The 22,883-nt window shown below is 45.0% G+C and overlaps 1 protein-coding gene across 1 annotated transcript in view; it reads right to left on the bottom strand.

The window, feature by feature from the left end:
* mrc2 (mannose receptor, C-type 2) overlaps positions 1-22,883 on the bottom strand; it is a 278,857-nt gene that overhangs the window by 75,162 nt on the left and 180,812 nt on the right. The window contains exons 13-15 of the mRNA XM_078529833.1: positions 14,517-14,659; positions 8,831-8,927; positions 7,364-7,502 (exon numbers count right to left, since the gene is read on the bottom strand). Coding sequence (XP_078385959.1) covers positions 7,364-7,502; positions 8,831-8,927; positions 14,517-14,659 — 379 coding nt within the window. The remainder of the gene's footprint in view (positions 1-7,363; positions 7,503-8,830; positions 8,928-14,516; positions 14,660-22,883) is intronic.

Raw genomic sequence — 22,883 nt, 5'->3', positions numbered from 1 at the left:
ATGAACTAAAGGACAAAGGGAGTGTTAGTGGTAAGGGCTAAAAATGGTGCTGAAGATGGCATAAAGGTAAGAAAGCAGCATGTGCTAATGGCAGGGCATGGCCACCAGTGCAGCGAGGTGTGAGGTCTTCAACAACCAGGGCACAGAGGTCAGTGACCATCTGCCTGGAGAGTTGCAGCTTCCGCAACACTGGCTGTTGATCATCTCCAGGTAGCTCCATCTTTGGTGGTAGATCCTGCGTTGAGAGTTTGGGCTCCATTGCTTTCCTGTCTCCTTTCCTCTCCCACGCCCTGCTTGAGGTTCTGCTCTTCCTGTGGTGTTGCCCCTCATCGCCACTAGGCTCAAAATCTGAGAATCATTCCCCCAGTGCCAGCTACAGCTGTCCTTCTGGGCAGGTGGCTGCCCATTGCCCTTGGAAGATTTGCCCCTTCTCTTCTGCCCTCGCAATGCCAAAGGGGTGTTGACTCCGTTCAAAGCCCAAGCACTGAGTGCCCACTCTCCCTACCACCTGTGCAGTGTCAAGGTACCCAGGCCCTCTTTGTGCCGCTGATCCTCTTATAGGGCTGGGATGATGCCTTGGAGCAGCCATGACTGACTTCACACTTTGTATCCCCTTCACTTCACCTGGTCAGTTCCTGGGTGCGGGTAACCCCTTTAAAAATTTCAAGTTCCAGCCTTGACAAGTTGGTAACAAGTTTTGAAACAGTTTAACTGGCCTTTATTGGGTGAAGAGCAGGATTCCAGTCCCCTTCCCCCACTCCCCAAAACCCCCCACCACCCCAGTGAACATTACCAGTGCCGGAAAGCTGCCTGGCCTCAGTATTTTCGGGGCCTCTCGACCTCCATTGTTGACTTTGGGAGTAACTGAAAATTCAGTCCCAGATCTCATTCTTAAAGCCTGTTTTTCCTGCTTACTGGTACAAAGAAGGTTTACTAAACTAATACCAAGAATGGGCGGGTTGTCTTATGAGGAAAGATTGGACAGGCTAGGTTTGTATTCACTGGAGTTTAGAAGAGTAAGAGGCAACTTGATTGAATCACACAAGATCCTGAGGGGTCTTGACAGGGTGGACGTGGAGAGGATATTTCCTCTTGTGAGAGAATCTAGAACTAGGGGTCACTGTTTAAAAATAAGGGGTCACACATTTAAGACAGAGATGAGGAGAAATTTTTTCTCTCAGACGGTAGTGAGTCTTTGGAACCCCTTTGCCTCATTAGGCAGTGGAAGGAGAGTCTTTTAATGTTTTCAAGGCACAGGTAGATAGATTCTTGATAAATAAGGGAGTGAAGGGTTATTGGGGCTAGGCGGGAGGTTACAGTCAGATCAGCCATGATCTTATTGAATGATGGAGCAGGCTCGAAGGGCCATGTGTCCTGCTCCTGCTCCTAACTCATATGTTCGTATGTAAGTCTTGGTGAACTCTGCTGTTGCTGTCTTCGAAATTCTGCATGACGGGCTTCTGGAATTCCTTTTCCCAACAGGCTGTGGATGCTGACAATTACAGCTTTCAAGACTGGGAATGATAGGTTTTGGTTAGATAAGGGTATCAAGGGACATAGAGTGAAAGAAGGTGAATAGAGTTGAAGTACAGATCAGCCATGATCTAACTGAATGATAGAGTAGGCTTGAGGGGCTGAGTGTCTTCTTGGGTTTCCTTGGTGCTACTTTTCCACTGGGGGAAAATACATTCTTTGTTTGGTCGATATGTTGCTCTTGAAGCCACTAAACAACCCTGTTTTCGTAGTTTGATGCCTAGTTTATACATCTACTCATTAGTTGTTTGGAGATCCCATAGGTACGATATGATGGGCGAATAGATTCACCAGTTAGCCATCTATCATTTTAATGTCCTTCAGCCATCTTCCAGCTGCCTGCACCACTCGACATTCCATTTAACTGAGAGAACTTTACCTCAATTAATATTATTCACAGCAAACATGCTGAATGCTTAATGAAGTCCTTTACCAGACATGACTTCATTAGGTCTAGTAAACCAAGATGTGATGATTCATGCATCCTTCCTGTTTGTCACCTTGTAGACTTCCAATTTTGACGGGTTATAAAAGACTCTTTAAGTGCAACGTGAGCAGAAGAAAGAGCCTGAATTGAAACACATTTTCTCAATGTCATGCCAAGCAGACATCGGAACATTACAATTTAAATTTTTAAAAACACTATGTCCTCTTTAAGGACACTGTTGATCTTAAAGGTGGATGCCACAGGTCACATGACTTTACAACTGCAATGTTGTCAAGCTTCGCAAAGGCTCAGAGTGGGTTACAAGCAGACATACCCAGACATGAAAAGACTTTTGAAATTCAGTGAGTCCTCAGACAGTGGCTTTTCCGGAAGGTGTGAAAACCGTGGCTCCTTTTGAACACTGCAGCTGATAATAAGACTTCAGATTGCTAACTGGGACTACCATTTGCCTTATTTGGGAGATGACTTGGCATTTTGTCCAGATCACCTGATACAGTAGCCATCTTGGCTCTCTACTAAAGATATAGCAGGAAAATTCAACCTGAAGTTTCTGATCCATCTTGGAGAAGTTTCAACCCAGGGAGGGAAGGAGAGTCATCCAGAAACGGCCATGGATTCTGCTGTAAGTAACTAGGTAGTTTGAAGGTGCCACGCCTGCAGAACCAGAAGAAAGGAACCTTCTCTAATCCCTGTAAACCTGATTCCACCACTAATCTCACCTGTTAAAGCAACCTCTGGCAATTGGGCAGCGGAAGCCATCACAGCGGCAGAGACAATTCTACAACCTCCACATCCTCACTTCAGACAATGCAACACCTCAACTTCAAAACTTATCAGGCCTGCACCAAGTGTGGATTAATCTTGATTTATGTTTATAAGGATCGTTTTATCTTCATTTGTTACTAAACTTTGTTTGTGTATGTATTAGTAACTTTATCTTTTCTCAAGTAACTTCTAGAGCGATAGTGTGAAATAAACTAACCTTTTCCTTTTTAAATAAAAAGGCTTTGCTGCTGGGTTATTTTTAAATTGAACTGCTCACTCCAAGGGTAAAATATACACATTCATATACAAATACATTGTTCATGAGCAACTTTGGGGAAACATCTTTTAAAGCTTAAACACTACATTACAACAATGTCTACACTTCAAAAAGTATTTCATTGGCTGTAAATCGCTTAGAGTCTGGTGGTCATAAAAAGCACTATATAAATGAAAGTCTTTATTTCTTTTCACAATTCCTGATGATTTACAGCAAATGAATTAGTCTTGGAGTGCAGTTACTCTTGTTTTGCTCCACTCCTGTTCTGTCACAGCAAGGTGCAAAATCAACAAAGTAACAGCCAGATAATTGATTTTGATTTTTGGGATGTGTTAGTTGAGAGAGAAATGTTGGCCATGACACCGAGCAAATCCCTTGCTCTTCATCCACTAGCTCTATGGGGTTGTTTCTGTAACTTGAACCAATAGATGGGCTGAGATTCAAGGTCTGTCCATCACTGCCACACTCCATCTACACTGCAGTGTCAGCCTAGATTGGAAGCTGAACCAAGAATGCGGTTTGAACAACCTTCTGACTCAAAGGGGAGAGCTGGCATTTGATGAACCGTATTTATTTTAATCTGCACTTTTATGACAGATATCCTTAACCCACACTAATATAATCCCCGTCCATATCACTCACTAATATATAATTGATGTGGTCGTTTCAATTCATCTTTCACATTGTTCCTGAGAGTTGCTTTAATACTGTGAGCGGGATGTAACTCGCTGATCTTTGTCAATGAGTCTGTTCCTCTCCAGATTGTCGTGTGTCTCTGCAATGCCCAATTTTTTTCTCTCACAGTGTCAGTTGTCTCCATTTACACTGAGCTTAGAGCTATAAAGCGAATAGTTGGCAGTTGTTTGTATTTGAAGTTGAGATTGTGATTTTCAATCAATCTGTGATGGAATCCATTGCTTGAGATAGACCCTGATTGAAAAGGTGAAGCTGAAAAGGGAAACTGAGAGAAAGAAAACTGACCCTTTCAGTTTCTGGGGAAACTAAGACTGAAACTCAGATTGGAAACCAAAACTTTTGGGGAGACTGAAACTGGTTGAAACCATATAAAGGGACACTGAGGCCTCAGAGCTCAAATGATGATTCCAGTGGTACAGTACAGGCAGGCTGACGAAGACAGAGGCTAGATCCAGAAGCTGAGAATAGGCAAATACACAGTTGCTGCAGTTGATTCTGTTGCTTGAAGATAACATTGGTGGATCTATCATCCAGACCATCGAAAGCAGAGTTGAGGAGATTCTGCAGACGTGCGCCATTTTTGGTGAAGAGCATACCCCTGGAACTCGGATTGGTTGTGTGCCACTGTCAGCTGGGGATCAGGCTAGCTCGTCTAAGAAGAGCTGAAATTCTTCATGAGGAAGACAGAATTTTGAAGGACTTTGTGACTGAGATTGTTGACATAGATGTTGAGTGGGCTGCTGAGCCAATGTGTAAGATCTGTCTTAGTTGTATCTGCCATTTAATGTGTAATTTATAGTTTATAATCAACCGCAATTTGCCTATTAATTCAGTTTAACTAATGTTGATTCTGGCTTTTAGAGTGTAGGGGGTCACCCAAGGTAGCATTTTGTGTTTGCTTTGTTTGACTCTTGTATAGTAAAAATTCTTTTGTTTTAAACTGTGGAATCTCAGGGCTTAATTCCTTCAGTAAATAACTGGGATTTTGAATTTCATTTAAAAAAAAATGTTACAGTTCTCGATTGAGATCATAGCAGATCTCATTTCACATCCACAAATTAACATCTGGCCTGTTAGTGAGAGCTCTCCGTTCATGGGTATTGTCAATTTCTCTTTGACCTTTGATTTCACAAGGTTCCTTTATCTGCCACAATTCACCGTCTCGCACCATCATCTGTTCTGTTTGTTTGTTTGCCTGCTGCTATTGGCATTATGTACATCTCAAACACTTGACTGAACTTTCTCCATCTCGGATGCATTCACTTCAAGACTTAGCCTGCTATGTGGCAGCAACACGTGGACTTCTGTGGTATTGTGGCTCCTCCTAAGACAGGCAGAGAGACTCCATCTGCTTTCAATCAGTTCGACGAATAAGATCTCCTGCTTCAATACCAATTGTATCCAGCAGGTGACTCTCTAATGATTACAAAATATTACAAGGCAGCTAGAATGCCCCCATTATCCTGACTCCCATTTCCCTGCAGGGGTGAGGTGTCAATAAGCCACAACATCTTGCAATAAATCCTCTGAGTTTCTACGTACGCTAACCTAATGTGTGGGACGGTGTTCAGAACAAGGAGACATGATTTTAAAATTCAAACATATCCAAACGAATAAAGGAGACTTCTTCACGCAAGGAGTTGTGAGAATGTGGAACCCCCTCCCTCACAAGGTCACAAGAGCAGAATCGAGTGATGTTTATGGTGAGATACATGCTTATTTGGGAGGCCAAGGGAGTCCTGGAGAAAGCAGATAAACATCTTCACCACTATGAAGGGTTGAAATAAGGTAAATAGTGCCGAATTGTTTCCATTGGTCAGTGAGATGGCAATGGGGGGGATCAAATTGAGGTTAATTACATAAAGAATTAAAGGAGAAGTTACAAATAGAAGTTGTCTTCGCACAGAGGCTGATTCAAACGTGGAATTATCCAATACAGATTGTTCCTGAAATTGAATCTATAAATTATTTCTAAAGGAACTGGATAGTTGCTTGAATAAAGTGTTAACGGATATGGGGAATGAATGGGATTAGACTGGGTGGGATGTTAAAGGGCACAGCGGGCCTTAGCTTGCTGCTAGCGTTGGAAAGTGCTGGCCGGGAGAAATTAGAAGAAATAAATGCCTTCTTATCTGGTTTTGAAAACTGTGTTGCCACTTCAGTTCACCGGAGCTGCTTGGGGCCGGCATCGGAAGAATCCTCACAGGCCCCAGCAAAGCTTAAATTCAGCGTTTTCAAATGGCCACACCCCCTTTTTTCCCAGCACTTAAAGGGCCTGGGAAATTGTCAGGCCAGAGGATGGTAAGTGTCTAAAGTAAGTGATTAGGATTTGGGGTTGGGGGTATTCGGGGGGGGGCGCATTGGGGGTGTCTGAAGGTTGAGAGGAGGGGAGGTGTCCGAGGGTCATGGGGTGGGGGTGTCCAGGGGTCAGGAGGGTCTGAAGGTCGAGGGGGTTTGGAGGTTGGGGGAGGGTTGCAGAGGTCAGGGGGATCTGGAGCATGGGGAGGGGGTGTCCAGAGGTCGGGGAGGGTGGGGGGGATGAGGTGGTCCGGAGGTTGGGGGGTGTAAGGTGGTCTGGAGATCGGGGGGGGGGGGGGGGGGGTGGGGGTGGTCCAGAAGTCAAAGGGTGGTCCAGAGGTCGGGGGGCTGGTCCAGAGGTTGGGGGTGTTGGGGGGGGATAGCGGGTCTGGAGGTCGGGGGCGGGGGGGGGGGGGGGGGTAGGGGATCTGGAGGTCGGGGGGAGGGGTCCGGAGGTTGCGGACGGTGGGGGGCTGATCTGGAGGTCAGGGGTTGTATGGGGGGTCCAGAGGTCGGGGATTGTAGAGGAGTCCAGAGGTCGGGGGTTGTAGGGGGGTCCAGAGGTCGGGGGTTGTAGGGGAGTCCAGAGGTCGGGGGTTGTAGAGGGGTCCAGAGGCGGGGGGTTGAGAGGGGTCCAAGGTTATGGTGGGGGGGTGCGAGATCGGGGGCAGGGATCCGATGTCAGGGTGGAGGGAGTGAGGTTGGTGGGGGGAGTGAAGTTGGTGTGGGGGCGAGGTGGGGTTGTCAGAATTTGGGTTGGTCTGGGTCTTTACAATAGTTACCCATAAGTTAGAAGAAATTTTTCTAACTTTTTCTGGTTGACTATTGGTATAACCTATTTGGTATCCCCCAAATCTGACGCTGGGGAGCGCAGAAGTTATGGGCCAGTAAGTTAGCGGGCGAGTGGGATTTGATTGGGTGGGATATTAGAGGGCATAGTGAGTTAGCGAGAGAGAGGGAGATTAGATCTGTGTAGAGTTGGTGGTCTGAATGACATGTTTCTGTGCGGTAACATTCAATGATTCTACACTGAGCGTGTGTTTAATGTGATGGTTCCCACAGTTGCAAACCCGAATCCACTAGTTCCAGGCTTCCCCTACCAAAAAAATAGCAACAGCTGAACTCATGGCTTCTGTAAATGTCCTGAAGTCTGTTGGGTTGGGACTCAAAAGGAGGAAAGGGAGACTCGTTCAATGTTATATCTCTGGAAAAGATGGGGACTCAACAACTCAATACCTGCCGTGGTGGTGAGCTATACTAACCTACATTTAGATTCTGAATCCTGGCTTCAGTTGTGGGGCTTCAACTCCCCAAAGGGGTTCCTCTCCCTCCGCCATCAGTCCTACCTTTACGGATCTTACAGATCCAGTCCAGCTGATTCTCACACCGTACTGCTCGCCACAGGGAGGAGGCAATGTCTGTGACTGCACAGCGCCGGATGTTATCGTCTTCGTAGATATCCCGCCCAAAGTTGTTGTAGGAATACTGCGTGAGAATGTAACAGGTTACTTACATTAGCGGCTTCCAGTCATCCCACCACCAACACCGGCCGCTCCACCCCTCTCACCCCAGCCTCTCTCCACCAATGCAAGAGTTGGTCATGGTGATACAACAACAACTTGCATTTAACGTCATACACTGACCCACGTAAAGATTTATCAGGATAACTTGGTCTAAAAGATACTTTTTAAAGAGCGTCTTAAAGGAGGAGATGGAGTTAAGCAGAGAGGGTTAGAGAGGGAATTCCAGAGCTTGGGGCTTAGATAGCTGAAGGCATCACCACCAGTGATCGGATGAAGAATGAATGGCTGAGATTTCCCAGCACTTTCTGTTTTTATTTAACATCACTGCACAATTCCCTTTAGTCTGAAAAACAACTGTCCAACACTGCTCTCTGTTTTCTGTCCGTTGGATAATTTTGTATCTGAGCTGCCACTCTCCTTTTTCATCATTTAATTTTTCTAATGAGCCTTTTATGAGGTACTTTGACAAACGGCTTTTGAAGATCTATACATCAACTACACTAGCCTCATCCACCCTCTTGGTTAATTCATCAAAGAACTCAATCAAATCCATGCTGACTTTCATTTATTAGCCCATAATTTTCCAAATGCCCATTAGTTCTGCTCTGGTTGTTTCTAATAACTTCATCCACCATCAATATTAGGCTGACTGGCCTATAGTTGTTGGGACTATCACTTTTCCCCTTTTCAAACAGGGATGTCACATTTACACTCCTTCAGCCCTCTGAAAGATTATGGCCAGATTTTCCACCTTTGCCTGTTCCCCAACTCCTTAAGCACCAAATGCATCTCATGTTTTAGTCACCCTCCAGACTCGATTATTTTAATGATCTCTTTGAAGGTCTTCCTTCATCTACCTTTCCACAAACCCCAGCTTATACAAAATGCAGCTGCACTAAGTTGGTTCAGCATTTCACTAAAAAAAAAACATTTCAAATTCCTCCATGGTCTCGCTTTGCAACCTCCTACAGACCGGCTTCTCTCCCTGCACCCTTCCACCTACAGTTCCTGGACTTCTCTACGTCCTCTCATTTCACCCACCATTGTAGCAGTTTTTTCAGCTGTTGTTGTGTAAGATAGGGCAAATCCACATGCAGTTTAATACAGAACAAACTGACATACCAGGAATAATTAATTGTTTGTGATGTGTCAGGGGAAGATAAACTTTTTAAGCAAGTGGAATGTTGTTGGAAGGAATGCAAGTTCAGCCTGTCACTCACTGCAGTGTACAGACTTGTCCTGTTCCTCCCACTGCAAGTCAGCCTGTGACTCGGTCATTCAGATACTCACTCCTGTTCCGTCACTCCATGTCCAGCTCTGCTCTGTCCCTGGGTTCCGTCTGTTCAGCCCAAGCCAGAACCAATGATACTCGTAATCCTCCGACTCCCTAGGAAGCAGGAACAGAGAATGACAGATCTCACCAATGACTCTACTCCCTCCTCCCTCAACTTTGACCTTCATTTCATAAATTTTCAGTGACCATCCAAATAAAAAAATAGCGTTATCAACTTTTCATTGTTTGGAAAGGCAGATTATTCACTACACTAGTGGCGCAGATTCTCCTGCATTAAGTTCAAGGCCAGGTCCTCACTGCTTGTGTGTGGCTGGCTTCAAATAAGATTGAACAGAAATCAGTGTCAGCTCTGGTTCAGGGGTAGTTCCCTCATCTCTGACAGTTGTTGGACCAGGTCCCTCTCCAGAGACTTGATCAAGTAACCTAGGATGACACTCCAGTGCAATACTAAGGAAGCGCTGCACTGCCGGAGGTGCTGTCTTTTGGGTGAGTTGTTAAACCGAAATCCAGTCTGTCCTCTCAGATGGATGATAAAGATCCAACATCGTTGTTTGAAGAAGGACATATGTTCTCCCAGTGTCCTGGCCAATATTTAGACCTCAATTAATATCACAAAATCAGATTATCTGCTCACTTACTTCATTCCAGTGTGTGGGAGCTTATATACACAAATTGGCTGCCGCACTTCCTACATTATTACAGCGACTACACCTTGAAAAGAAATCAGCTTCTACATTCCAGCCAAGAGTTGACCAAAAAAATGATAGAATTATTTGCAGGCTGTAAAATCCCTGATTACTGAGGATAAACTGTTCTCTGCCTGTGTAACCACACCATAGTCCTCAAATTTACATCTATCCTTCCCAATAAAAACTTAACTTGTTCAATTACTTCAACATATCTTTGCAAAACACGTTAATTTCTGAATTGCACTCCAGTCACTGCATTGCATATTAAATCGGATTGGACTGTCTCATCTGTTAAACTTCTATTGCACCAAATAATCCTGTGGGTATACATGATGTCCCCTGTTGGCGAGTTGGATTGGGCTTTCTCCATTCTGTTGTGTTTGGACTCATTGGCCTCCTTCTGACACACAGGGGTCCTGGTCTGCATTTATTCCTCAATCAATATCAATAAAACAATAATATGATCATTCAGCTAAGGGGACTTTGCTATGTGCAAATTACCTGCTGTGGTTCCAACATCCCAGAAGGAAATGTACTCTACACTTCAAAAGTTTTCGAAAGTGCTATGCATCAGCAGCTCTCTTGATACCTGTCCCCAATTTTATTTCCATTAAAGTTAATTGCAATAAAAATCAGGAGAGATGGTAAACAGGCTGAGATTCACTATCACCTGTCACAGAGTGAAGGTTAATCCCAGTGACTCTTCATTCCCACTCACTCCACATTATTGCTTCCAAAGTGCAACTTTAGAGAACTACCCAAGAGCTGATGAATTCATGGAGCACTGTGCAGCAAAGAACAAAGGGATAGGAGGAGGGGGAGGCAGCAGCAGCAGTGGCAGTAGCATAGTGGTATTGTCAGTGGACTAGTGTTCCCAAGAATCAGAGCAATGCTCTGGGCAATCAGGTTCAAATCCCACCACATCAGATGGTGGAACTTGAGTTCAATAAAAATCTGGAATTATAAGTCTAATGACCATGAAGCCATTGTCACTTGTTGTAAAAGCCCATCTAATAGCCCTTGGGGAAGGAAATTTGCTGTCCTTACCTACATGTGACTCCAGACCCACAGCAATGTGGTTGACTCTTAATTGCCATTAGGGATGGACAATAAATGCTGGTCTAGCCAGCAATGCCCACATCCCATGAACGAATAAAAAAATGTAATTCTCCTTTGCCCTTTATGAAGGTTGCTGCAGCAGACTAGTTTTCATCACCTCTGTCTGCCCGGTTTTTATGGGCAAACCTCGCCACAAAATTTGGCATGGGATCTTGCCCAGGTCATATAAACCCTTGCCCATAGTGTGGCCTACAGTTTGCAAAATTGGCATGAGGTTTTGGACATATCAGCGACTAGCATTCTGGCCTCTGAGTCAGAAGGTAGCAGGTTCAAATCCCATTCCAGAGACTGGAGCCACAAAATCTAGTGTGACATTCCAGTGCGGTGTTGAGGGAGTGCTGCACTGTCGGAGGGGCTGTCTGTCCGGGACAGGTGGACAAGATTCCATGACATTGTTTTGAAGGAGAGCAGAGGTCTCAGGCGCCTGGTCTGTATTTATTCCTCAACCAATACCAAAAAACAAATTATCTGGTCGTGTGGCTCATTGCTGCTTTGGGATCTTGCTGTGTGCAAATTAGCTGCTATGCTTCCAACATGACGGAAGGAAATGTATTGTACACTTCAAAAGTTTTCAATGTGAAGCACTTTTTGGCATCGTGAAAGGTGCTATATAAATGAAAGCGTTTCTTTGTCAGAAAATGAATGTGAGACCTGCATTCTGACTTGGAGCCATTAGCAGAATCACATAGGCCAGAATTTAACATCCTGTGGGCGGGCGCGTGCCTGACCCATCCAGCCGCGAAATAGCGCAAGATGACGTCAGGCGAGCGTGGGTGCGCGCAGCAGTCGGAAGCGCACCCACCGGCAATTAAGCCCATTAAGGAGGCAATTGAAAGCAATTTTTTGTGGCCTGTTCCACATTTACGGTTGGCGGACGGGCCAATCGGCCGGGCGGCCTTTACATTTTTGCTCAAACCCCGATCCAGGGCGGGATGAAATCTCCGTGGGGAAAATAAAATAGAGAGAGAGAGATATCCGGGGACTCTTTTTTTTTATGAGGTATGCTTTCAGATGCTTGATTTTGCTGGAGGGGCATATTTCGCAGCCTATTTGTTGCTTTGTTTATTCTATGGAGGCCTGCAGCGCCCTGAGGGAGCTCACTGGAAGCGCTCACCTGCACCCGTGGTGACGTCCGCACCTGTCCTCTTCTCGCCCCCACCAGCAGTGCTGAGCCTTTCTCAGCGCGCGTTTCACCATTAATTGGCCGAGCCAGTGTGAAATCGTGGTGGGGGATCGATCGCAGTCAGGGGCCCGTTTCCTGTCTGCTCCCAGGCCCACCGGTCGCACACGCCCGACGAGCGGAAAATTCAAGCCATAAAATCTGGGATTCAGTCCTGGGATGTTGATTCTGTGTGTCATTACAGGCATCAAGATTTTGGTAGTGGGAGGGGCCACTTGGAGCTGGGAGGCCCATATTAAATGCCCGTTTTCAGTTAAATGAGTCTGAAAATAACGTTATGATGAGCTCACCATTATTTCTGGAGCAGGTTAAATATCATGCGATTCCGATATTATATTGTTGTTTACTTGCTGTATTTTTTTGTTTCTGTGTGGTTTATATTCATACAAATAAACTTGACTACTAGTTTTAGCCTAAAGTGCACTATCTGACTGTATTTTCTGCCTTTTGGAGTGCCCAAGAATGCAACTTGGGTCACCAGTTGGGTCTCTAGTGCTTAACACTGGAAGTAAAAGGTAACTGTCAGTCTTGAAGAACACTACCTTGTTTGGATCACACACAAGTTTGTAAATTTCAGCTTGTGAACGAGGCAGATCTGCATATGGAGCATGTGATACAATTAGAGATTTGGGAGTGCAGCAGAACTGTAACTAGTGCCTTTGGAGTCTCACACTCTGCAATGAAACTAATAGGCTCTTCAATTTTTGAGAACAGTTCCCAACAGAGTCCGGGTTTGGATGTAGTTGTATATTCTTGAGATAGATTTTCCATTTCTCTCCTCTGTGACACTTTGTCGCTGTAGATTCAAAATCCAGCTCTGGATCAAGTGCAGGATGCAAGGATTCTCCAAAGATGGTATAAGGGGTTTATGGTCTATGACAACCTTACCTAGGTAATCATAGTCAAGTGGAAATGTTCTATTGTTGATATTACTGTGTCCCTACTTGTACAATCTGGCTACATCAGGAGACTGCAGAGAACCAGCATAATTGATGGTTTAGTCTTGACAATCTGAATTCACATTGTTTGAGGACATTCCAGAACTCAGTGATGCTGATGCTTGATTTAATGAGTCCACCCACCAATTTAAGGTTTTGTCCTTTTACAACAAGAACCATAGCTCTGGCTGTGGCTCTGTGATTGGAGCCAAGTGGGAAAGTTTGAACTGCCTGGACTTATTATTTGAGTGGCTCTTGGCATTGCATGTACCTTCCAGATATTTTGCTTCTTCCTCGAGCCACCATCCATACCAAATCCCAGCCAAAAAATACAGATAAATCATTTATTCCACAGGCAAGTATTACAGTCCTTGAACACATTTATGTGGCTGGATACAAGGACCAGGGTTTGTCTTTGTGGAAAAGGTCCGAGACATCTGTTGCTCATTGGGCACTATTCTGAAATACCTTGGTCAGAGAAGAGAGACAAAAATTTAACCATTTGCACTTTGTGGCTCTGTCAGTGGAGACTCTGAGGGCTCATTTCATCTGCTGGTATCCTGATTTCAGCTCTAATTCAGAGACACACATGATCCATTATCTAATGTTTACAGAATAGCTGGCATCTGAATCATGGAAGTTCAAAGAAAGAACTTGCATTTATACATCGCCATTCACAATGTCAGGATATCCAAAGTGCTTAACAGCCAAAGACGTACTTGTCAAGTGTAGTCACTGTTGTTATGTATGAATTTTAGTTTACAGGACACATGGAAACATATCTCTGTGTGATTGTAAAATATCTGCTGTTCCTAATTTATGTGCCTGGGCAATTGTGCTTGAGATGATCCTTACGTCTACCTTGAAGGCGATGAACTGATCTGTAAATTCTGGCCTGCCAAGTGAGTCAGCCTTCAGGGAAAGCAGGAGACCACAGCCATCATCACACTCCCCAGTGACTGTTGGGCCAAGGGCTTATAAAGAGGTGAGAAAGAAACAAAAGCATGAACTTGCAGCACCTATTGTTGGTTTAGGATGTCCCATAGCATTTCACAACCACAACAGCTACATTTTTTGAGGATATGATGGTTCCTGAGCTGCTGGAGCTGAAGAAGTCATATGGCGAAGGATGTACAATCTAAATTTAGACAGGGGTTATAGGAGGGTCACTTAGGGTTTGGGTCAGATAGGGGCTGTAGGGATCATGTAGGGATTATGGGGGTCAGATAGGGATTATGGGGGTCAGATAAGGATTATAGGGGTCAGATAGGGATTATGGGGGTCAGATAGAGATTTTGGGGTCAGATAAGGATTATGGGACACAGATAGCGATTATGAGGGTCAGAAAAGGAGTATGGGGGTCAGATAGGGATTATGGAGGTCAGATAGAGATTGGGCGTTACACAGTGATTGTGGGTTTAGATACAGTTTGTGAAATATGTTGTGAGAGTTAAGAGTTGGCAGTATGGAATTTTGTTGAAATATCTTTTGAAATGGTAAAAACTTCAAAATCTTTCCGATGAGTAGATGTGCAGGATCGGGCCTGCAAGAGAGCAGGCTGTTTGCATTGTGTATACGGTGATCTTGGTGGGCAAAAAAGGTCCATTTCAGTGCTTTCTACAGACAGACTCCATCTCCTCATCACATATCCAGAGACAGCTTCTAAAGAGAGGGAATCTGGGAACCCCAAGATTCTGCCCTCTGACCACACCCATCTCTGAAAAAGTAATTCTTTAATCTAGATTTGTTGACTCACCCAAATATCTCATTGACCAGTTTCTCTGTAAACTTCTCCTCTTCAAAACTGCTGATGCTGAGCAATTGAGCACCTTGCTCATGACAGAACATGTGTGCCTGCACCCAGTTCTTCTTAGCATAGATGCTGTTGAAGTGAAACACCTAATTAGGAAAGGGAGATGAAAGCGAGACAAAGAGTGAACACAGTGACATCTGAACAACCTGAATATTAAACGTTCACAACTTTTGGACATCAGAAATCACACAGCAAATGGTCCACTCAGATTACATCATATTGACAGCATAGAAACAAGCCATTTGGCTCAACTGGTTATGTTCCACACAAGCCTCCTCCCAGGCCTCCACATCTAATCTTATCTGCATTACCTTCTGTTCCTTTCTCCCTCCGTCTACTTATCTAGCTTCACCTTAGAGGTTAGAAATGTTAGGACAGTTCTCCTTGAGGTGAGCTAATATTTTTCAAGATGCTGAAGTTTAGATAAAGAAAAACAATTCTCTCTGGCTAATTGATCAATGATCAGGGGGTCACAGATTCAGAATCATGGGCAAAGGATCTCAAGGGAAGATGAGGAGAACTGTTTTCACTCAGAGAGGTCAGGATCTGGAATGCTCAACCTGAAAAAGTGATGGAATTTGATTCCATAAATAAATGTAAAAGGGAGTTGAGAGGGCACCTTGAGCATGAGGAACTCTCAGGGTAATGGACAAAAAAGCTGGGATAAGGGACTAAGCATGATTACTCTTTCAGACAGCCACCAGAGGCAGGATGGGCCGAATGGCCTCCACCTGTGCTGTACATTTCTGTGATTCTTTAACTGTATTTGTGCTACTCTCCGCAGCTAGTCCTTACGATAATGACTTCCACATTCCAACCACTCTCTGCATAAAGAAATTTCTCTTAAGTTCCTCATTGAATTTATTGGTGACTATCTTATATTTATGACCACAAGTTTTGGTCTCTCCTGCAAGTGGAAACATTTTCCCTACCTCTAGCCTAGCAAACCTTTCCATAATCTTAAAAAGCTCCATTTGGAGTATGGGTGGCATAATTGTTATATCACTGGACTGGTAACCCAGGCGGCTGGAATAACAATCTGGGGACATGAGATCAAATCCCACCATGGCAACTGGTGGGGAAGGGTATTGGCACAGGTTAGAGATCTTCAGGGAGCATTGGATTTGAACAAGTGTTCCATTTGGCAGTGGTGGAATGGGCTACGTTGGGTGAGGTGGAATTTGGCAGTTGTTGAACGAGGAGGTTCCATGAGGAGCTGAGCTAGTTTGCGAGCACCTCCTCCCTCACTGTGGCCAATGCCACTGAGATTTCTGCATTCTCAGACTGTGTTCTTCAGAAAGAGCAGCACAAAGTGTCTCTTTTCATGTTAACGATTTTGATCTCTTTGAAGTAAAGCTTTGCCCAGATCAGTCTGGGCCACAGCCTTGGCTATACTGAATGCTGGGGCTTCTGTTGCTCCTGAACTGTTTTATTCTTCGACACATTTCCCCCGGGAGACATTTCTGCACCACGTGGTGAGGCATCAAAGTTATTTTCAAATGACCGTTTTAATTTCCTTCCATCAAACAATTTCAGAAACATGACCTTTCCACATCTCTGGCACAAAGGGAGCTGCTGTTCTCTCCGATGCACACTGACTCTTCCTGCTGAATGGGGTTGGTCTGGGCTCAGGAAAGCACATGCAGCCCATCAAGCACATCAGTGGCACTAGCTGCCCTTCAGAGGGACAGTAAATAAATTATGCATTTTTTCCATTTTGTTTAACACATTTGTATATTACAGCCAAGTCCTCATTCAATGTTGCCCTGTTTAACCTTGTTTCATTCTGGAACTTGTAATCCCGTCGAACACGCGAGATTCAGTTTTGACGTTGTTTCTCGCATGACATGATTGAAGCCATTTTAGAGTGGCCTACCCCACCCCCCGCCCCCTTCCCGATGAGCTGCCCACTCCCTGACTTACCCTCTCGCTGCTTCCCTCTCCTGGACCTGTGTTCCCGTTGAAGATCCAGATCTGATCCGAAGCTGGATCTCCAATGTTGTGGAAGTCCCGATGGGGGCGTGAGAAAAACCTGGATTGTAGCGGCCAGAGCTCGGCACTGCTGCACCATTGGGACTTCCACCACACTGGAACTCCGGCTTCGGATCAGATCTGGATCTTCAACGGGAACACAGGTCCAGGAGAGGGAAGCGGCAAGAGGGTGAGGCAGGGGGCGGGAGGCTCGCCGAGAGGCTGCATCAGGGAGACAGGGGGGAGGCCTCAACTCAGAGGTCGGGGAGGGGGAAGGGCCGCAACATGGGGGAGTTGGGAGGAGGAGGGTCTGCAGATCGGGAAGCAGGAGGTTTGGGAAGCAGCATCTACAGCAAGCACGGGGTACTGTAAGCAGAAAGTTACATTCTTCTTTTATATTTTTAAACTTATTTTATTTCAAAAGTTACTTCTTTTACCAATGTAGTAATTTAGCAATGTAAAACATTTCAATTAGAGGGTATAATGTTTTAATATTTGTATTTATTTTTCGGATAAGGAAGGTCCTACAGAACCTAACTACAGTTTTAACATTGATTTCTGTGGGAAGCAATATTCCACTTAAAGTCATGATTTTCAGGAATGCAACCACAACTTTAAGTGAGGACTTACTGTAATAATAAAAATACTGGAGATGTTTGACCGGGTCAGGCAGTCAAAAAGGGGCACCACGGTGATGGAAACTCCAGGAATGCATCTGACAGGAATTGGTGACTCTAACCTGTCATGAACTCATTCTCGCTGATTGAATCAACTGAGGAAAGGTTTCCATTGATACAACTTTCCAAATTTGCACTCCCTCTGCTCAACTGCATCTGCCAGAAAGCAGCACATAGCGTGAATCCATGCCCGAATTCCAAGCCGGTGATGTCAGTGGGCAAAGGTCATAGAATAATCTAAGACAGAAGCAAGCCATTCTGGCTGTCGAGCCAGCCCTTTCAAAGAGATATCCGATTAGTCCCGCATCCACTTTATCCCCATGCCCCTGCAGTTATTTCTCTATAAGTGTTTATCCAATTCCTTTTTGAGGGTCACTGCTGAATCTGTCTCTATCAGACAGTGCATTCCAAATCCTAAGCACTTATTGCTTAGAAAAGTTTTCCTCATGTCACCCTTGGTTCTTTTGCCACTCTCCTTAAATCTGTGCCCCCTGATTATTCACCCTTCAACCACTGGAAACAGGTTTTCTTCACTTACTCTATCTGAGGCCTTCAGCATTTTAAACACGCCCATCAAAGCTCTGCACTCTGTGATCCTTCTGCAGCCAGAGGGTCTCAGCCACGTGCATTCCACCTGGCATCTTAAATCGACAGTCAGGAGATCAGCACAATTGGGGCAAGTGAGTCAGAGTGAACCCTCTGCTCCTCGCCACCACCATCACCCCCCACCCCCCCTGGCACATGCACCCCCTTCTGGTTTCAGAAGCAAATGTTCCTCCCTGGAGTGTGAGAGTGACGCAGATAAACACAGGTTTAACAAATGAAAAATACAAGCAACAGGAAAAGAGAATTACAAGTGAAACTCACAACAAACCAGCAATCTGCTCATCATGGAGAGCAAGAGAGAAGTATCAGCATCTTTTATTGGTGATATTTTCAGTGCTGGACTACAACTGGGAGCTCCATACAGTTGTGTCAGAACCTATGGAGATAATTTTATACTAACTGGCTGAGCAGGAAACCTACAGGACGGTGTGGAACGTTGATTTTACATCCTGCCCAATATTATTCCCTGTTGACTTTAATAGAGTAAAATTAGCTGAGATCTAGGCGAGCATTACGCCAGTCCCTGTCAGCTTGCTGATGGCCCGTGTTTGGTCAAAACTGCCCCATGAGTTCGACATAGAACGAAATGATAGGCATGGACTAAAGCCCTATGAAAGAGATCAGGATCATGCATTTATTTAGCACCCTTCACGTGCTTCACAATGAATTGCAGTTTTGAAGCGTTTGAAGTTTTCAAAGCAGCACCCATATGCTCCGAGTTAACAGTAGGATTGCGGGGAGCGTTAAACAGTTTGCCAACTCTACCATCGGATTATAGCGTCGCCTGAAACAAATCTCCCCGACACTGAGCTCGGACTACTTTCTTCACACAGCTAAAATTCAGGCCAGTTATTATGGTCAACGACATCAATATCCCTGGGCCCCTTTTCCACTCAGAAGCCAAGGCTGTGGCGAGTTCCAGGCTTCACCGTGCAGAGTTACACTATCTGTCCTTGGAATATTTTTTGGCCGGGGAGTTACTGCAGCGTGGCAGCACTGTTCTGTTGTGGTTTGGGACATGTGTTTTTGGTTAAGCTAGAAAATAAAACTGTGCAGTAACACTTGAAATATCCCAAAGAATAGAAGTGTCTAGAATAGAAGTGAATAGAAGCAAGGCTGATTTCTTAGTTTCCGTTACACAGGAAAAGAATTCTGTCCTAAATGAATTCAGGGCAGGAATTGTTCATTTATTTTTTGCTCAGGCAAAGCCACATTGACCTGCCAGAGTCTGAATTTATTGAGAGAAGTCTACCATTAGGAGAAGAATATGTCTGGAATGAGAAGTCACTTGGCTCATAGTGTTGACTTCTACCATGAATCTGTACAATATCAACATCCTACCATTGACTAGAAACTGAACTGGGCTCACCATATAAATACTGTGGCTACAACAGATCAGAGGTTAGGAATCCTGCTGAGAGTAACTCACCTCCTGACTCCCCAAAACCTGTCCACCGTCTACAAGGCACAAGCCAAGAGTGTGATGGAATACTCCCCACTTGACGGATGAGTGCAGCTCCAACAACACTCAAGAAGCTTGACACTGTATAGGACAAAGCAGCCCGTTTGATTGGCACCACATCCACAAACATTCACTCCTTCCACCACCGATGCACAGTAGCAGCAGTGTGTATCATCTACAAGATGCACTGCAAAAACTAACCAAGGCTCTTTCGAGAGCACCTTCCAAGCCCACAACTGCTACCATCTAGAAGGGCAAGGGCAGCAGACACGTAGGAACACTGCCACCTGGAAGTTCCTCTTCATGCCAATTACCATCTCGACTTGGAGTTATATCACCATTCCTTCACTGTCACTGGGTCAAAATCCTGAAACTTACTCCCTAACAGCACTGTGGGCAGCTCACCACCACCTTCTCAAGGGCAATTAGGGATGGGCAGTAAATGCTGGCCTAGCCAGCAGCACCCACACCCCATAAATGATTTTTTAAAAATTACACCTACACGGTCCTTACCCCATCATGTCCAAGTTTCCTGATCTTGGGCTCCGCCCTATTACGGCCTCCGGCCCACATATTTAAATTCCTGAGGAAAGAACATTCTGAAAAATTTCTCCCCCAAAATTGGGCAAAGATCCATAATAACCGCCTTCATTGTTTAATTATTCATTAAAAAGTCATTTCCACAGCTGAAAGTCAGATGGTTCACGCAACACAGGAACAATCCCTGAACCATCAGTACCATTGGCGGTGACGCTAAATATTTCCCCCAGAGAGGCCATTTCACCTCCAAGAACTGGCTGCAGCATTTACTGCGTGCATTTCCTGGAACTTCCATTCACTTTAGTGAAGGTTAAGTGAACTGGAATACAATAGGTTCCCATCCAGACATTGTGCTTAATTACAAGAATGCAATAAAGCTTTTATAATGTAGACAGATTCACTTTAAAAACAATATACATACAAATATATGATGGAATAAACGACTCTTTGGAAAGTTGAAAAGGGACTCTGACTCTGGAAGACGAGTCATACTGGACTCGAAACGTTAACCCTGTTTCTCTTCCGACAGATGCTGCCAGGCCTGCTGTTTCCAGCATTTTCTGTTTTTATTCCAGATTTCCAGCATCCATAGTATTTTGATTCGTTTTTCGATTTATGAGAGGCTGGAGGGGGAAGAGCCTCATCCACCCTGGACACATACACAACATCCTAAAACTGCACCAGTTCTAAACAGAATCCAAAACATATTTATATTCTTTTCAGGATCACTATAGTGGACATCCCAGCCAAGAATAGCAAACAAATATTATCTTCAATCTATTATTATCCTGCGCTGACCCAGCCATGATCACAAGCTTTGTTCCTGAGAATTGTGATCATTTCTTTTCAAGAAACAAAAATAATTAAGTATGTATTCCTCCTTTGTAAAAAGGCCATTTGCATGCAAAGTTCAGGGGATTTGTGGTCACTGGGGGAAGGGGGCACAGAAAGTGTAAGAGCTCAGGGCAGCATAGCAGCTGCAGGCTGACACAGGGGGAGGTGTCACTCAATGGATTCCACCTGGTGAATCTGGCTTGGGTTTGGTTTGATTTCTTTTTCAGAATGATGGGAATATCTGGTTCCACACGATGTCCCACCCTGACTGATGACAAGCACACGGCGGCTGGTAGGTGAAGGCTCGTTGAGTTAGCAGTTTCCTGTGTTTGTACCCATACCATCTGATACATGAACGCCCAGTTTCAATCATTTGGGTGTTCACAGTATCAGTTGTGAGTCAGTGGCTCACTCTCGTCTCTTGAGTTGAAGGTTGGGATTCAAGCCCCATTCCAGGATTTGGACACATTGGGAGAAATTTTTGCTACTGAGGCAGGCAGCTCGAGTCGGGGAATTTCCTGACTCGTTGGATCTGCTTCGATAAAAAAGTACACCGAATTGCGTGATTTTCACTCCAGGGGCATGTACACATACAGTTAGACCCGCCGACCCTGGAAGCAGAGTGTAGGTGGCCATGGGGGCAGGTGAGTGCCAAGGTGGGCTATTTAGAACGTCCGCCTTGGTTCTCTGGGACTTTGCCCCGGTTGTTTCAGAAACTGTTAGGCTCTCAAGTCCTCACCCCCACCCCCCACCACCCCCACACCCCCACCAGCCCCCAAACCCACCCCCATGGCTGCTCCTTCGCTCTATGCCAACTCAAAGACAACTCATGCCCCTGACCCACCCATGGCCTCTCATTCCCTCCATAGCAACTCAATGCCAGCTCATGTCCCCCACCCCCCATGGCCGCTGATACCCCCATGCCAACTCAAGCTCTTCACCCACCCCTTGGTCCCTCATACCCTTCATGTGACCTCCATAGCCACTCACCCAGTACCCAGCATGGGCAGTAGCCATGTAGAGATGAAAAAAATAAACTTCAAACAAGCTAACATAGCTCTCACTCTTGCAAACATGATAGTGAAAAGAACTCCCAGTCATAAAACCCATTCAAGGATTTTACATCTCAAGTGGTTAATCTCTTATAAAAACAAACTTATATTCAGACCCAACATCAAAGAGAGCTAGAGGGGGCGATGGTGTAGTGGTATTGTCACTGGACTAATAATCCAGAGACCCAGAGTAAAACTCTGAGGACCTGGGTTCAAATCCCACCACAGCAGATGGTGGAATTTGAATTCAATAAAAATCTGATGATGACCATGAAACCATTGTTGATTGTTGTAAAAACCCATCTGTTCAATAATGTCCTTTAGGAAGGAAATCTGTTGTCCTTACCTGGTCTGACCTACATGTGACTCCAGACCCACAGCAATGGATTGACTCTTAAATGCCCTCTGAACAATTAGGGATGAGTAATAAATGCTGGCCTAGCCAGCAACGCCCACATTCCATGAATGAATTAAAAACATCCTTTAATAGTCTCTTTAAATTGTCAATCAAACAATGCATTCAGAATTCCTGAGAAAATTATACCTTTTGAAACTCAGCCAAGCATTCATAGTGACATAATAATAACCCATGTAGAAATGTCAATAAAAAACTCTATTGAAACTGCCGCCAGCAAAGTACCAGTGACGCAGGAAGATGCTGCTCAATTGGGCTTTTAATTGGCTTCAAGCCTCCAATCAGCAGGCAGCTGAGAATCTTCCGCAGCGGCAGGTCTGCATTTGGGAGCCGTCCTGATACGGTTCTCCAGCATTCTGCTGCGCCCCCCCCACCCCCCACCCACCCCATCCCCCCACCCCTCTTTCACAGCGATTCGCGGGTTGGTAAAATCTCGCCCACAATTTCAGCTGACATCTCAAACAACTTTGAGGAAGTCCTGCACTGTCAGAGATGCCATCTTTCAGATGAAACTCTAAACTGAGGCTGGGGCTGCCCTTTCAGGTGGGCATGATAGATCCCGTGGCATTATTTTGTCCTGTCCAATATGTATCCCTCAACTAACACGCAAAAACAGATGATCTGGTTATTGACATATTGTCCTTCGTGGGAGCTTGCACATTTCCCACATTACCCACAATGACCCCACTTCAAAAAGTTCTTCCGTGGTTGTAAAGTGCTTTAGTACATCCTAAGGTCACAAAAATGTTGCAG

Source organism: Cetorhinus maximus, chromosome 25 (genome assembly GCF_964194155.1).
Source record: "Cetorhinus maximus chromosome 25, sCetMax3.hap1.1, whole genome shotgun sequence".
Classification (NCBI taxonomy): domain Eukaryota; kingdom Metazoa; phylum Chordata; class Chondrichthyes; order Lamniformes; family Cetorhinidae; genus Cetorhinus; species Cetorhinus maximus.
Note: the sequence above shows the minus strand (reverse complement) of the source record. Positions and strands in the feature narration are given on the sequence as shown.